Source organism: Podarcis tiliguerta, assembly GCF_965153285.1.
Source record: "Podarcis tiliguerta genome assembly, chromosome: 1".
NCBI classification, from domain to species: Eukaryota; Metazoa; Chordata; class Lepidosauria; order Squamata; family Lacertidae; genus Podarcis; species Podarcis tiliguerta.
The window spans coordinates 121060519-121077346 of NC_139534.1; the positions used below are offsets into that span (position 1 = coordinate 121060519).

General features: G+C 39.6%; 1 protein-coding gene across 30 annotated transcripts in view; it reads right to left on the bottom strand.

Moving 5' to 3' along the window:
• Positions 1-16828, bottom strand: part of PPP1R13B (protein phosphatase 1 regulatory subunit 13B) — a 71061-nt gene that overhangs the window by 17991 nt on the left and 36242 nt on the right. For 26 of the 30 annotated variants that reach the window (XR_014509676.1, XM_083434130.1, XM_083434119.1 and 23 more), the window contains exons 5-6: positions 2081-2182; positions 858-1032 (exon numbers count right to left, since the gene is read on the bottom strand). Coding sequence is in view for 29 of the 30 variants with exons in the window: in XM_083434130.1 (XP_083290256.1) it covers positions 858-1032; positions 2081-2182 (277 nt within the window). In the remaining variant the exon portion in view is untranslated. Of the gene's footprint in view, positions 1-857; positions 1033-2080; positions 2183-6954; positions 7410-16828 lie in introns of those variants that run through there. The other 4 variants (XM_083434137.1, XM_083434134.1, XM_083434135.1 and 1 more) reach the window with 3 other exon arrangements.

Genomic DNA, 16828 nt, shown 5'->3' on the forward strand with positions numbered 1-16828 from the left:
TGCTTCGCAAGATGAAATGTCTTGCACCTTTTTTTTTAAGCCGCCAATGCATTCCTATGGGAAACCGTCAATACACAGTGGTGCTTCGCAAGACAAAAAAACTCGCAGAACGAAAAAACTCGCAGAACGAATTAATTTCGTCTTGCGAGGCACCACTGTATTATGTTCCCCAGTCCACAACCCCCCGAATCAGCTGCTGGAGTTTGAAGTGCAGCAAGCACAAGGCAATGCTCTGCTGATCAGATCTAGCACAAGCCAATTGCAGGGACGCAATTGAATGCCTCATGCAATGGGTTTCCTGGTTAATATTCCAGAGTCCCTGAAACATTAAGATATGAGGGGTCCATTAATTTCTGTTCCTTACAATCAGCACATTATATAAGCAATTCACATTAATAAGATTTCAGACTGATATTAATCTGTTTTAGTATTTCAACTTTTGTATGTTGTTTTTTTTTTAAAGTAGGGCTGTTTTATCTTTTGCAAACTGCTTGGGGTTTTTTTACAACCAAGCAGTGCATAAATTTTATGAAATAAATAAACAGCAAACGCGAGAGTCTGAGAATGCTGAAAAGACATTCTGAAATGCTACAGAATGGCATGTTTCTGCTCGTGTGCCTAATGCAGGATGCTTACTAGGCTGCAACATGTTCCCTTCATTATGGCAACTGGAAAGGTGCACTCAAAATAGTGAAAATGGCTTCCAGAGGACTCCATGTTCTGAATGACTCATGTTAATGTTTCCCCATACAACTGGCTGACAGCAGTAGCTCAAATATATTGTTATCCCTGGCCCCCAGTCAACCTCTGGGCCAAGAACCTAAGAGCTTAAAAAAATGGGAAGAAGCCACTCGTACACAAATTGCCGTTCATAATCTTGCTGTAATCCACCTGCCCTCTCATGGCACGGATTTTTTTCAGCTTTGTCTCCTGGGTTTCCACTCGTTCTTTAAGTTTCTGAAGCTTTTCACTCTCAGACACAGACTGCTGTTGACGGCGTTCTTGCTGCTTGAGATAACGTAAACGTTGTTCCTATCAAAACAAGTAGAACATGTAATCATGCTGTCTTATTTTTAGAAAAGCATTACCAGTCACTTGCCTATTACTTCTAAACAAAACAAAACCCCAGTGTGAGTCAGCCAGTGTATAAATTAGGAAAATCTTACCTGCATACTTCTTCAGTCTGGAAACAAATATATTAAACAACAGCATGAACTTATCTTTTAAGAACCTATTAATGTAAAGTTTTTATGTGCCTCCCAGTTGTATCCTCCAAGAGATACCAGGCCCTTCATTTCTGAAGCTACAAAATCCAATCTCTCATCTACACAAAAACAAGCTCCAGCTGAAACATTCATTCCAACACATCTGTGAAGTTTCCTGCAACTTGTACTTCCTGTTCCTCAAACACGCTTCCTCCTGCAGCAAAATGGCTCCCCAACCCCCCATTACATAATTTCCCAGAGGAAATAATGACTAGCAGAAAACTACAAACAGGCAAAGATAAGGAGATCTGGAGCAAGATAAATGCCACTTCTTTAGAATGACAGCCTACGGACTAAACAAATACGGGAAATGCTTCCTTTTTCTCCTGAGGTTTTTTTAAAACAAAAAACAACAAAAAACCACACTAAACTACTACTGTATAACCTAAACTCTTCTCAATTCATTTCTGTCCTCTAACTCAACAGAGACTTCACCTTGTAGATATTGTTTCTTCCATTTTAAAGCAAAATGACAGTGATATTATAACATGATTATGGTGGCAAATCACTGTATTGAACAAAACGCTGAAGAGGACTTTATTTCAGAAGGGTTAAGAACACTAGCGCTGAAATTTTGACTCTGCTCAAGTCAGTAGGTGGACCTCTGTTGATAACCATAAAGCCTCAATCACCGATGGACTATGTGACCCTAGACCTGAGACCTACATCTAAGGCAACATGGCATCACACACAGGATTAATGCCATATCTGTTCTCAATTTGCACATTTTCTGTACTACTGGGATTTAGAGCCTTCTGTGAAAACAGCACATTTTCTGTTCTTTCCTTCCTCTTGTTACTGGAAGTGCAGTTTACCTTGGCAACCAGCATTTGCTGCTGATTTTCAATCTGCTGCTGTTGCCTGGCAGCCATATCCTGAAGTTCTGAAAGTGTGAGTTCAACACGTGGGTTTCCAACCTGCAGAGAATAAAGAGAAGCAACATTATTCTGTCATTACACTATGTGCATGCTCATAATTTTTTTTCACATTTTAGTTGCCACACATTAATAGTTGACCATTTTCTGCAATAAACTGTCCTTAACACAATTTGGAAAGCAGCCTGCCCTTTGCCCCCTTTCATATTCTTGAAAATATAAGTTTGTATGACAAGCGTGGTGTGCCGCACAACAGGGCTGCAGCAGAGACTGAAGCATGCCTTCATAGATGATGAACCTACCACCCTTGAAACAGGAAAATCTCATGAAGGACTGATCCCACCTTTTCTGCCAATACATGATGATAGGCATCACCTTGAGGGATAAGGGAAGGAAACACTGGAATTCCTTGATGCAGCCCACACTACAGCTGATGGATGGTGGGGGTAGAGGTGAGTGGGAATCATAGAATTTGTTTTATTTGTAGCATTTGTAAGTCACCCTATAACAAAAAGTTCTCTGGGTGGTTTACAATAAATAATAAAGCAATGTAATCCAAATAAGATACAAAACCACCACAGTCCAATGCTTTCCTTTTCCCCACCGACATGAAAGCCTACCATTTACTTCAATGTGTGTGTAGAGGGGGGAGATGAACAGCAGAACTGTGTTTACAAATCTAGAGGGCAGGTAAACACACCTCCAAGGTAGCCCAATGTGATCAGGCTACAACGGCTAAGGAACTGGCTTTCTAAAGAGAAAAATAATATGCCATTAGGAAGTACTGAAAATATTAAAATTTCCCAATGGGTAATTTGTTTCAAACTCTATTCAGCTTCTCACAGTTTTTGTCCCTAAATGTGTGTGCTTTTTTCTCCTTTATGTTAAGGTTATTTCCTCTTCTTATGGACTATTTTGTCCTCCAGAGATTAATGTTCAATATATACTGTCTTTGCAATCCCAGAATTCCTCTCCTCCACTCCTGAGAGTCCTAGAAAGGACACAGAAACTCTTACACTTAATAGCAAAAGCTGCTCAGGTGGGAAATCTTAGCCAACAAATTTTGCCAGAGGGCCAGTGAGGCCTTCACAAATAGCATCCCAGCTACTAAGAGCTTCCTTGCAAGCTGTTCTTTAAGTAACATTTTGCTACTTAACAGGACTTCAAATGCAATTTCTAATGAGGACCAAAACAAAGCTCATTCTTCAATAAAAAGCTAGTAAATTATTTACTGGTTCCCCAACGTCCTCCTAGAAATCCACACTAAAAGGAAATGAAAGTTCAACTATGTAAAAGGAAGAAAACAGTGAGCAGATAAAGTAAAAATGAAAGTACAAACGTGGTGTTAAGTAAAACAAATATAATTACATACATGAACAATACATGACATTATGGAATTCTGTTTGCATTCCTATATGCTTTAATAGAAGACGGTTTGACTATTGAACGTGGAGCACTGCTTTGCATGGAAGAGACTAAGGCAGCACAATAAAGCAAAACAAAGACTGAGGAGCAGAGACCAAAATAATGTGCCATCATGGGCCACCTGTGGGCACTGTAGTGTCCAGCAAGAGTAAAGCAGTGCTTGGTTCCAGAATGTCCAGGAGTTTAAATGCCTCCAAGCAGTGACCCAGGAGCAGGATTTTCAAATGGAGATACTGATGCAGAAAAACAAAATCTTCCCTGAGAGGGAGGAAGACTTACATGAATCAATGGAGTCCCAAACCATCACTTTCAAAACTCCTTAATCTACTAGTATCCCATAATCATGTATACATAAATATATGGTTGCTTCATGTTTTACAACTACAGCATGGAAGCTTATGCTTAGGGCATGCTGCTGTCTGCTGAAATGACTTTCACATCTCATAAAAGCAGCACAAAATGCAGAGAGAAAGTAACTGCAAAGGTAGTTGAGCTGGCTACTTGCTCTTTCCACTAAGCTGGCTACTTGATCCTCCTGCTCAGATGCTTCTGTTGCCAGAGGTTGGAGCCAATGGGTTCTTTGGCTCTTTGCTGGAAGGATCACTGTGGGATATTATGCTTATTAACTGAACCATTTTTTTATTTTTTATTTGTCTTGCATTGGGAGTGTTTTTATTTTTACTGTTTTTCCTATATCAATTCTCAAGCAATACAAAAAAGTTTCAAATCTTGTTTTGTGACTATGTGATAGAGAGGTGAAAACCATGTATACCACCCTGAGTTCCTTGGAGGAAAGGTGAGATAAAAATGTGATAAATAAATGAGGGTCTGATCCTGGGGCATCACATGGGAATGAATGAAGGGCTTTGGATTCAGCTGCCTCCATCCTGCCTTCGGAATGCCCTGATTAAGGGCTTACTGCATATGAAAACAGTGCCAGCGGTAGATCTATGTTTGCAGAATATTACACATAACTGTGGCTCTCCTTTGCCCGTGTGGTTCATCTGTACTGGAAGAAAGGCACTTCTGCCCCATCTTAATACCACTTCCAATCAGCAGATGTAGGGGTTAGGATTGCTATCTTAGTCTTTAGATCAGTGTTTCCCAAACCTGGATCTCCAGCTGCTTTGGACTACAATTCCATAATCCCTAGCTAGCAGGACCATAGAATCATAGAGTTGGAATAGACCACAAGGGCCATCAAGTCCAACCCCCTGCCAAGCAGGAAACACCATCAGAGCACCAGTGGTCACGGATGATGGGAACTATAGTCCAAAAACAGCTAGAGACCCAAGTTTGGGAAACACTATTTTAGATGAAACCTTATGCAGTAGTTTACAAATTTCATCCAGCCTTGATACCCAAATCAAAATTAGTACCTTTATTTTTACTTTACTTCTTAAAATGTTTATATACCATCTTCCATATCAATCCCAAGGCAGTTTACAACCTTAAATGTCAATGTATTAAACAAAAATTTAAAACCGTACAAAAGTACTGTACCTTGGTTGTCGAACGGCTTGGCTCCCGAACAAATCAGCTCCCAAACACAGCAAACCCAGAAGTACGTGTTCTGGTTTGCGAACATTTTTTGGAAGTCGAACATCCGATGCGGCTTCCAATTGAGTGCAGGAAGCTCCTGCAGCCAATCAGAAGCTGCACCTTGGTTTTCGAACTGTTCCGGGAGTCTAATGGACTCCCGAATGGATTAAGTTTGACAACCAAGGTACAACTGTATAATAAATACATATTAAAATGCAACTATACAGTCTGTAACTCAAATAGTTCCCAGGGTAAATTCCAAAGGTGAATAAATGTGTTTTCAGGAGGTGCAAAAAAAACTCAACAAGGTGGGTGCCTGTTTTAAAGCCAGGGAGATGGTTCCATAAACTGGGTACCGTGACAGAGGAGGCCCTCCCCTGGTTGCCCCAAGGCATATTTCCACAGGCATGGAGTGCATGAAACTGCACTCCACTGCGCTGAACACAGAAACCAAGTGGACTGCCAGAGTAGGGAAGCCCTTTCCTCTCCTCTCAGCACAGAAATGCAGCAGGCTATTGCAAGAGAGACGGACCCCTCCATCCCTCTTCTGCTGGCTCTCAGCAGGCTAGAGAACATTTTTGAAGGCTAGCAACTCTTGTGAGCTAATTAACAAAGCTGGACACACACAGTCCTCACACAAAAATAAGCAGCAGATGGTTTGAAAAACTGGTGGTTGACTAACTTTAGGCAACCATTCTGCAACAAAATAAAGGTTAAAAGCGGAAGTAAACATTTCTCCCCCACAAAAAGATGAAGCACAAGAACAGTAAGAATGAGAAAAATTTGTGAGGAAAACCTCACTTGCAGTCTGATTCAATTTTTAAGTTGTGTATAATGAAGGCTTTCTACCTTCAATTATTCCTACAGTTATCATTTTACACAGAGCTCACACAGTTGATCCTCAATTCTACATGTAACATATAAATTTATGTTATAAGCAGAACTTGAAATGTGCATTGCTGGGGCTTTTTTCCCTAAAAGCAACCCATGGAGCATTTACAAATTCCAACAACAAAAATCAAGATATTCTTATGAGAGATGCCAAAAGGACAATCTGTTCCTACCAGGTTGTGAAGGCTATCAAAATTTGACATTCACATTCCACTGCCGGGTCTGCTTCACTACCCACAGGTCTCTGACGCACTCAGAGCTCCATTGTTTGCCTTGGTGGAGCCCTGATGTCATCTGACTACAAACTATGGTTTTGGTAAGGATCATCAGTTACTGTCACATTAGGAAGCACTGATGGGATTTTACAAAAATGAGACACAGAAGAGCATCAGGTTATGTACACTGAAAGCTAAGAATGTTGGCTTTCAAAATGAACACAATCCTATTTTATAAAAGAATAATCTAAGTGCTAGACTCATTTCAAAGTATATTTTTCACAATGAACTCAATCAAGTTATTATCTTAAATTCTTATAGTACAGCTCTCCTGTTCTTCATAATAAGTTATATAATAAAAGTTATATCATGTTAATCAATGTCATATTAATATTATATAACCTGCATTATATATAAAATGATAGCACGTTAAAACTCATTGGCATTTCACTAAACGTAACTTCACAGTATATGTCTATGGAATTAACTTTATCCTGTAAAATAGTCCACAATAGAAAGTGGCTAGAGACAATGAAACTATCTCCAAAGAATGCAATTTCACACCCTTGACAAAAGATAACAAAATAACAAACCAGGACAGTGGCTATTAGTTAGAAACATACTTTCTGTAACATTACTGTGTTTACTTTGGACACAAATCTTTACCATCTGTGCCTTTCACAGTGACTATTTAGCACTGGGGAAGAGAAGGGGAAAGGAAAAACAAACAAAGATTTAAACCTGTAGTTTTACTCTCAGCTGCTTCCTTTCCATCCACATGGCAAAAGATGGTTGAGGGAAAACAAGCCAGATTCCAGATTCCTCTTCAGAACTGTACTTTTAGAACCAATATTTTAGGCCTCCAAAGAAGGACAGCTAAGCCTCTGAACATCGGAGAACTCTGTTACAGAAGAACCCTCCAGCAAGCAGCTCTTTCTTGAAAGCTCTACTTAATCACTGAAGCTCCTGCTTTTAATCTCACTCATTATAATTCACAGCTAAAGTTCAAACAAAATTGCAGATGAAGTTCAGGAAAGTTTGCAATCCTGCTAATCCATATGAAGTTCTCTTGTTAGATCACGTTCAGTGAGAAGAGAGCCAAACGTTTCTAGACGTTAGCCTTTCAGAGCTCTCCCTGGTAACTACCTGCTGTGCTCACGCTAGCTATTAGTAGATCTCAAAATGACATCACTCACCTTTCACAACAAACCTGAGCCTATCATATGTAAGACATAAAACCTTCTTGCTCCCACCAATGGAAAAATGCACCTCCTACTTTTAAACATATACTTAAAATAAACACAAGACCTTCGGCAAAAGATATATACTCCCACAGATTCCATAAATTCACTCCGGGCTTAACATTCTGATGACTTATACACATTTCTTTTCCGTTGAAATCTGAGGAATCTCGCTCTGCAACAGAGCACCTAAAATGGCACTAGTTTGGTAGCAATTAACAAAAACCTTTTGTAAAAATGGTATTTAGTGTTTATGCCTGCCCCTCTGTTGCACATAGACAAAATTCCTAAGGCTGCTCAGAATACAGCCACTGAATATATTATTAAAATAATAATGCAGTCACTAAGCCTAGTATCTTAGCCCCATCTTAACCCAGCTTTCCTCAAAGTTGTTGCACTACAATATCCACCATTTCTGAACACTGGCCACACTGACTGGGGAAGAGGGGGACTGACATCTGGGGACCAACATCTGGGGCCCAAAAAAGCCTCTGAGTGTTGACACATTTTATTACCTTCATTTTCTAAAACAACAATTAAGGGCTGATTTACACTTTATTTGTCAAAAACGTTTGCCAAACAGGTGTCAGTGTTTGGAGCAGCAAGCAACATAACAATGAAGTGGGTTCAAAAAAGGTATTCCCTGGCATGCACCCATGTGGTTTGTAAATACATAATCCCACTTCACACTTTGTAACATTTGCCTTCCCAGACACTGCCGAATATGCAGCAAACACCTGTGCCACAAAAAGTGTGAATCTGAGATAACTCTTAGTCCCTTATTCAGAGCTTTCAGGTTGCATTTTCCCCTGCAGCTTTGTTGGTGTTGATGTACAGTATGACAGGATGTGACCATTACGAGAGGAATAATTTTATATCAGCAAGCCAAGTTACAGCACCCCTCCTGATAAAGTACAGCTACAAATACTGAAATACTGTAATACCCTTCTACAGTGCATACCATGTGGGGGAATTCACCTGACATGCATACTAGATGCATGTCCTTGCACAAACAATGTGTCACAGTTCTCCAGAACTGTAGTAGAACAGTCAGTACCTGAGACAATGTGAATCATCCTTCCTTATTTATCAATTCAGGAACAGGGAAGAAAATAATGGCTACTCACACAGCCTTTAAGAGGAAGGATTTGCCAAACATTTTCCTTGTGAACTTACGCTAAGGAAAAGGAAGCAGCTTAAGTATACTTTCAGATGACAGTTTAATGGGGAATCTATGCATGTCCACACAATGCCATAGGCACCAAAATGCCAGCCCATACTTCTGAAAAGACAAATTACCCTCAAAGACACAGAACACATGACTACCCTCAAAGATTCATGGTGGAGATGCTTCATCCTACACCAATATTTTCTGCTGTATTAGCAGCAGAAAATAATGTCTGGCTGGGATCCAAAATGCTATCTCTGAAACACATCAAAAAATGTTCCTGAAGGTTGATGCTGCTCAGAGGAGCTAGAGATGCAGACCTTTGCATGCAAAAGGAACCAGGTTCAATCCTTGGCATCTCAAGGCAGGGATGGAAAAAGCTTCTTCCTGAAACATTGGAGAGCCACTGTTGTCAGCACAGGCAATAGCCAAGCTAAGTGGACAAAATCGTCTGACTCAGTATTAAGGCAGCTCCTAAGTTCCAGAGTGTTTAACAGGTGGTAAGAGCCTCTTTTTTTTAGTCCAATGACTACACTGCCTGATGTGCAATATTTCAGAGGTTGAATGAGGGTGGTGGGCAAGGCCAGAGCCAAAAGTGGGCAGAGCAATAGGTGTGTTCCTTTTACGTTTGTACAGTAGGTTACATTCCAGCCACACAAACGTCAGAGGTTTCTACACACACACCTCTCCATTATTCATCCAGGCAAGCAAAAGGCACTATCACAGTTCAAAGGCACATGCCAGCCAAGCAAAAGCACTTTAGGAGAGCACAGATCAGAGCTATGGAGGGGCTTAGGCCGGGGTGAAGTCCAGGGACTGTACGGAGGCCCCCAACCCCTCTACAGAAATGAGAAACACTTTCCCCTCCTCTAATGCATCAAGGCTTCATGAAATCTAAGCCACTAAAAAGGCAAGACATTTGCTGGCCCTCAAGCTTGGGAAAATGGAGTGTATTCCTCTACAAAGTATGGAAGCTATTTGCACAGTCCCTGTGTTTTGCGCAATGTTTACTTTGACTGTGCTCTGCTATGACTTATCAGTCTGCTCCTGGGGCTACATACCAACACTCAAAACAGACTGTACCGTGGGATAAACTGAGCCTTGCTCTTTAGAGTGATAGAAGGTGATCCCTACCAGGGCAAGAATTCCTTTTCAAGGTCAAAAACTAGAATTTCATATTCTGTAATCACCTAGCTGCCCGTTCCTATAGCAAGCAGACTGTGCTATCAATGTTTGAATCAGATGGAAGGAATATCTAGTTCTGCTGGAACTAGAACACTATCTGCTCACAATGTACATGGCGTTATTGTTCACTTGATGGTTTCATCCACAGCTCTGTCTTTTTAATTAGGTCAGAAAATGCCAGCAGCACAATCCATTTGGAAAACCGATGATAACACCAGTGCCCCTTCATAGAAAGAAACAGGCTGATCAAATTCAGATAAATCAAGCACAGTTTTTGGAATTAAAAATAAAAATAATATACCCAGTGAACTAATGAGACAGGTTAACCCTTTATATCTAGATTGGAAACTTTTTTAACATTACTATGATATTATAAAAAGTATGCAATCATTTAACTTGTACTAGTAAAGTGGGACTCTTTACTGTTCAGAAAATCATCATCCCATTTCTGTGTCTATCAGATTTTATCTGTAAAATATACATTTTCCCATATAAAGTAAGTCCCAGAAATTAATAGAGCTGCTACCCTATTAGCATCACCCACCACCAAATGCTGACACATTTAGCTCAGCCTACATTAATATATTTTTTTCCTTTCTCATACCCTACCCATCTAGCTGAGTTGCCCCAGTCACTCTGGGCAGCTTCCAACAAGCATACAAAAAACCTAAAAGCTTCCTGAAACAAGGCTTAGGACTACTGAGCAGACTTCAGATGCCAGCTTTCAGATATCCTATCATTTACAACTTCTAATTCAACCACATCTGTAAGAACTTGATTGTTCAGTGTGGCAGCACTGACACTTTTGAACTCCCTGCCTGTTGATATCAGGCAGGTGCCTTCACTGTATTCTTTTCAGTGCCTGCTGAAGACATTCTTATTTAGAAAAGCTTACCCAGATGCTTAGAAAGTTTGTATGTGTTTTAATATGTTTTAGTCTCTTCTTTCTTGGTTTTAACTTTCCATATGCTTTCAATTATGGTTGTAATTCTTCTAGAGATTCTTTTATTGTTGTTGTTTTTTTTGTAAACTGCTTTGAGTTTTTTCTACAATCAAGAAGCTTTCCTAAAATATATAAATAAATAACTTTACAAACTGTAAATGCAGTGTCTTTCCTCTTCTTTAGGGGGGAACTATAGCTACTGAGGCACTGGAACATATACAATACAACACACAAATACCCTACAACTCTCTCTGACAACTGTCTACTGCACAAGCAAAGAAGTATCACTAGTAATCAGTTCCAACAGCTAAAAGCAGTTTCTACAAATTAATTCTATAGAGAGAAAGTGGGGTGGGTTGTTTATTGCACTGTGTAAAGTGATACTTACAAAGGTACTGAGAATTAAAACTGGTAAATAAAGATGTGGTTTTCATTCTCCATTTATCTAACTTGAAAAACGCAGGGCAAAATGTTCTGACTTGTTTACCATAATTCTTTACTCAAAAGCAGTATATGAGTAATAGAAATGCCTCATCAAGCAATACAAACAGGCACAATTTCTATAAATAGAAACGTCTGAAACTGGATTTTTCTGGATATTAAGTGAGAGAAAATGCCATCTTATTTTGATATGCTCTAGCCCACTAATGTTAAGACTCATTACATGATTCTTAAATAACATAGTTACTACTTTATAATTTGTTTTTCCTGACACAGTTGTGTTAAGGAAATATTTATGGAGAGGATGCAAAACATCAAAACCATAAAGGTATTTCGGAAAACAAAGACAGTGAAAACAGCCTTACGACTGAATATGTTACCATGAGGCACCATAACATTGCTATGTCCCTCTTGCATCCTCTCCTCTGTCCTCTTTTTCAACAGTTTAGCTGAAATAATGACACAAAACTTTACAATTTGCATCTTGCATGGAACTAATATGCCCCAGCTCCTGTAATTCAACAAACATTGTCAGAGTTAACTGTGGTTATTAAAACAATTTGTTTCTATGCCATTAAAATTCAGTGGGAAGCATCAGAGTGTGTCAAGCATGAAAAAGAAATAGTTTCTTTAAAAAGGGAAAAAATAGGAAGAGTAATTACCTGCTGGCAACTTCCCCATGTAATTTCAAAAGAGCAAACTTTTATTTTGCTGCATTGCCCATCAGCTGTGAACTCTTGCATTTTTTCAACATGCTTCAACTCCATCTCCCCACCCATACCTACCCCGGATTTCCCAAACACAGTAACTGCTGTCTATAAGCTAACTTGGCACAAATCTTACAGGAGGTAAACCCTCATTCTCAATTTGTGAAAAATTAATCATTATCAGGTAAGTTGGGTAGCTTTTTCTGTCATGCACAGAACCTCCCCTGCCCCTGCCCTGCCCCCACAATCCTTTATCAATAGGAAAAGCTGTCTCTCTGCAGTCATCAGCAATCAGCAAACAGAAAAGGCTAGTGGATTTTGCCAGCAGTGAAAGACTTAATCATGACAAGATCAAGCCAGCTGTCAGGTCGAATCAGCTTGATGCATTGCACTTTTCATATTCATTGAAGAATGTTGAATACGTTCTCCTTTTGCAGCTGACTCTGGATTTAAATTCGAAATACAAACACTTTGCATTTAGTCTGGAAGAGAATGGTTTAACTCTGTCTTTCTTTGGTCATATTAACTAACTGTGTGAATCTACTTGTCAAAACAAAGTAGGAGGCCATGACTGCCTCCCCTGCACATGCTACACCAGTTTTTGCTGTTCAGGATAACAGGGTACCATGTTGACTGGCGTGCAGTGACACCTGCTCTCTTATCGGGCAAAGCAGGATGTACAAGACAAATATAACATACTCTGTGCTACTTTTTTCAGACTGGAAATGGAACAACACATGAACCAGCTAACAACATAGCACACAAGCAAAAATATTAAAGTCAAGGGGATGCAATGAGCCAAAAGCACCAGTCAGTTTCAATAAATTAATTTCCCACCCATCCCAACCCTGAATCAAAATAATAAAATTCAATTGCTCATGCTTTCAAAGGACAAGAGAAAAACAAATTTAAAGGCTTTGGTAGATTTTATAGCACCCAGAATGACTCATAGTTGAATGCTTTTAGTCCTCTAAAAAAAGCAAACAAAATAAAACAAGCAGGATAATAATGATTACAAACTAGCAAAATGGAGCTCCACATACATATTTTGTAGCTGTACTTGTAAGCAGGGGTGTATATGTATGCGTGGGGGGCGGTGTTGTTAGCAAAAAAATATGCAACTGGAATAGTACTGAAAGATGGCTAGATTAGTAGTTAAAGCTCATTTACGGGTAGTTCTGGACCACAAGAATGGATGTATATTTTATTTTTTTCAAGAGACTGTCTTTCCCTCCAGCAACATAGCAAAGCAATAAAAGGTCTAACAGGTTTTCAAAAGAGAAATGAAACTAAAATTGCCAGGAAGAATCTCAGTGATTTATCTGCTTAAACAACTACACATACTAACTACCAATTAATCTCAAGGACATAAAAATTATAAGTGATTATCATTTGGATAAGCGTTTTCTATTCTTGCATCATTTACAACCAACGGCTTTGATATTAACTTCCCTGAAAAGAGTTGTGTTTATAAAATGGGGCTTTCCCACCTCACCCTCCCTCTCTGTAGCCCTCTGAAATAATAAATTGTTGTAGTAGTAGTAGTAGTAGTAGTAACAGCAGCAGCAGCAACAACAACAACAACTTGTACCTCACCCATCTGACTGAGTTGTACCAGCCACTCTGGGTGGCTTCCAACAGAATACACGAAACACAATGGAACATCTGACATAATCCTTTCTGATACAGGGCTGCCTTCAGATGCCTATGGAAGATTATATATTTATTTCTCTCTTTGACATCTGACGAGAGGGTGTTCCACAGGGTGGGAGCCACTACCAAGAAAGTTCTCCGCCTAGTTTCCTGCAACTTCACTCCTCACAATGAGGGCACTTCCAGAAGGCCCTCAGGGCTGGACATCAGTGTCTGGGCTGAATGATGGGGGTGGGGACGCTCCTTCGGGTATACAGGGCCTGAAATCCACTACAGAGGACTGGGAAACCCTTGGGAACAAGGGAGATATAGGGCATCTGTTCAACACCCCAGTCCTATGCATGCTTCAACAGATGCAAACCTTGTTGAGTTCAGTGGCAGACTTTGCTATCTGCTAAGTTTGCTACCAACGTGGATGGCAATTACTGATCTACACATATCTACACAGCAATTGCTTATTTATTTATTTTACGTTTATGCAAGTGGGGTATACAACATAAAAGGTACAGTGCGGAGTACTCCTATTCAGGATGCCAGATACTCCATTCTGTTCCCTAAAGCCTGACGATACCTTCCTTTTGTGCATGGATTGGTGCTCTTCTGGCTACAGAAGACCAACACTCATGGCTTACAGTGGAAGCAGAGGGATGATTGTTTTGTTTTATATTGTTTGAACACTGTGAATTCCTGCTACTAAGTGAAAAGGAATGCTGTTATCCCCCGTTCCACTATGCAGCAGTGACATGGTATCACGATACAGAACCTGGCTTCAGTACTAGCAAGAATACAACACGAAAAGGAAAACATCAGGTTTTGTAGTCTGCAAAGTCCCCAGAGTGTCAAACGCTGAAGCCGAAGCTATACTTTCATTTCAACGTGTTAAAAATAGAAGCCGCTTCCCCCATGCCTCCACACTGCTTTTAAACAAACACTTCATCTGTTTATACCATTTCCATCTGAATGATGGGTTACAGGCATATTGTTTGCAGGCTTATGTCATCCGAACAGGGATGGGCAGTACATAACATGCTTTGTTATGTACGGGGCAAAAGGTTCAATCCCCAGAATCTCTCTTGAGAGCTAGTTTATGCAAACAGCAGAATCAAGTGGAAATGTTTTGCTTGGACCTCATGGCTTTAGGATGAGGGTGACATTGTTCATCGGGTTGGGAAGGGGGAATCCTTGCACACAGAAAATAAGAATGTGAAGGAGAAGGGCTTATCCTTCTCCCTAATGCACTGTTTTCCTACATCAAGGGATTTTCTTTTTCTTTCTGCAGAGGGGCATTTATGCCTCCCTCTGCCTGAAGCCCCTCCCCCCACAGCCTTCAGCAACAACAGGCCAGGAAAAGCTTTTTCACCTGATTCTGATGATTGCAGAAAACGGACAAAAAAACCCCCGAAGAGTAACCTTTTTTTTTTTTATAGGAAGGACTGTGTTTTGTAAATAGTTGTTTTATTGAATTGGTTGTAGCCACCTTGGTTTTTTATATAAAGGTTGTATTCTATTACTTTCTTGCTGCTCTTTCAGTGCTGGTTTATGACATGCTTTTAAAAGTCAATTTCTGGTTTTATCTCTCTTGTTAGAAACCTTGAGCTCTTCTGAGGATATAAACAAGGATAGGACTTGTGGTCCTCCAGATGTTGTTTGGGCTCCAACTCCCATCATCTCCAACTGCTGGTCATGCTGCTGTGGCAGCTGGGAACTGAAGTCCATGGGTTCTCCATCTTATGCCTTTTTTCTTTTCTTTTTTTTAAACTAAGAAATCTGGCCCAAGAGCTGGAGAGAACTTTGACACTACTAAGCAAACTGGACCATTTTTAGCTGGTGTGGTCTGCACCACTTGGACTAACACATTGGAAAACAGCTATCCATTGGATTCCATGCTGCTACAAGTATTATGATGCAACTTTTGGCAAAAACATAATCATAAAAATGAATTAAAATCTATATTTTGAGGAAAAAATATACTCCAGAATGCTATTCTGAGAGAAAACACTTCCAAAAATACTTGCTAAAATGTGTCTTACATGGAGATTTTTAAAATTTGCAGATTAATGAGTAAACAGGACAGAACAGACCTAATGCACAAAAATGACATAGACCAGAAATAGGTTGATTTATCCATACTTAGGTGAGATGTGACTTGCACAAATACAGTCCAAGTTCTCTCTCTCCCACACCTCTAGACATTGGCAAGTGAGAGTCAGATTCTGTTTTCATTATATGGCCACACTTTTCCATACCAGTTCCAAAGCTTTGTAGTAGTGCAATAAATTGGAATCTAGGAGCAAAGCAAGGCAATTGCATGAGTATGTGCTAGGGGATAGGGGAAGGGGGAAAATAGGAACCTCAAATCATATTCACTCAACTTGCACCATGCTCCCATAAAAATGGTCTTATAAAATCAGTCCCCAGTAGAAGGCAACGACCTATAATATTTAAAGCATTTTTCACTTTACTGTTAACATTACATGCATAATTCAATTTTTGGAAGATACTTTTTGTGCAAATGTTATACTGCACTGTTCAATGTAGATGTAATACTCAAAGGATTATGCATGTTTTTACTAATGGTTAATTGACCTGAGCGTCATTGCTCTGTGAAAGGCCTCCAGCACTGCACATATTCCACAATTTATGCTAATGGTTCAGTAAACAATGAAACAAAATAAAGATTAATCAGCCTGTGCTGTAGCAATGAAAGAAAATGGATGATCAAGACACAAACACTCTCAGAAAATGTAGCCTTTTGATTTTATTAGTACACGAACCTAATTATATTTTTACAGAAGGAATTCGTATCCTAATAATGATGATACAATTATGGATTAATCTTGTCATTGTTCTCTGTAGATACAAATCAAAACAACATCAGCGTAACTATTTCTTCCTACAGAAAGCCTACAAGGCCAGTGATTCATTAAAAGAATTAAGAGGGCCCTTCTTAGAATGCTTTGCATTTAATGAATCAGTCTCTCAATCACCATCCACCACTTCAATCTCATCCTTCACTTTCTCTCTGTTCACAATTATACCTCCCAATTCACCTTATTTTCTACTGTTTTCTGTTACCTATAGTGAGAAGTGGGTATAGATAGATGTTTGTTTCTGTGATCGTATCAGTATAGTTATCGGGGTGCAAATTCTTCAGGCAATTATTATATATTCTCTCCTAAACCTGTATACTGCCAGTATTTGTATTTAATTGCCGTAAGTAAAGAATGTTATTCATAAATGTTATTCATTGCAAACAGCAATGACAAAAAGCTACTGT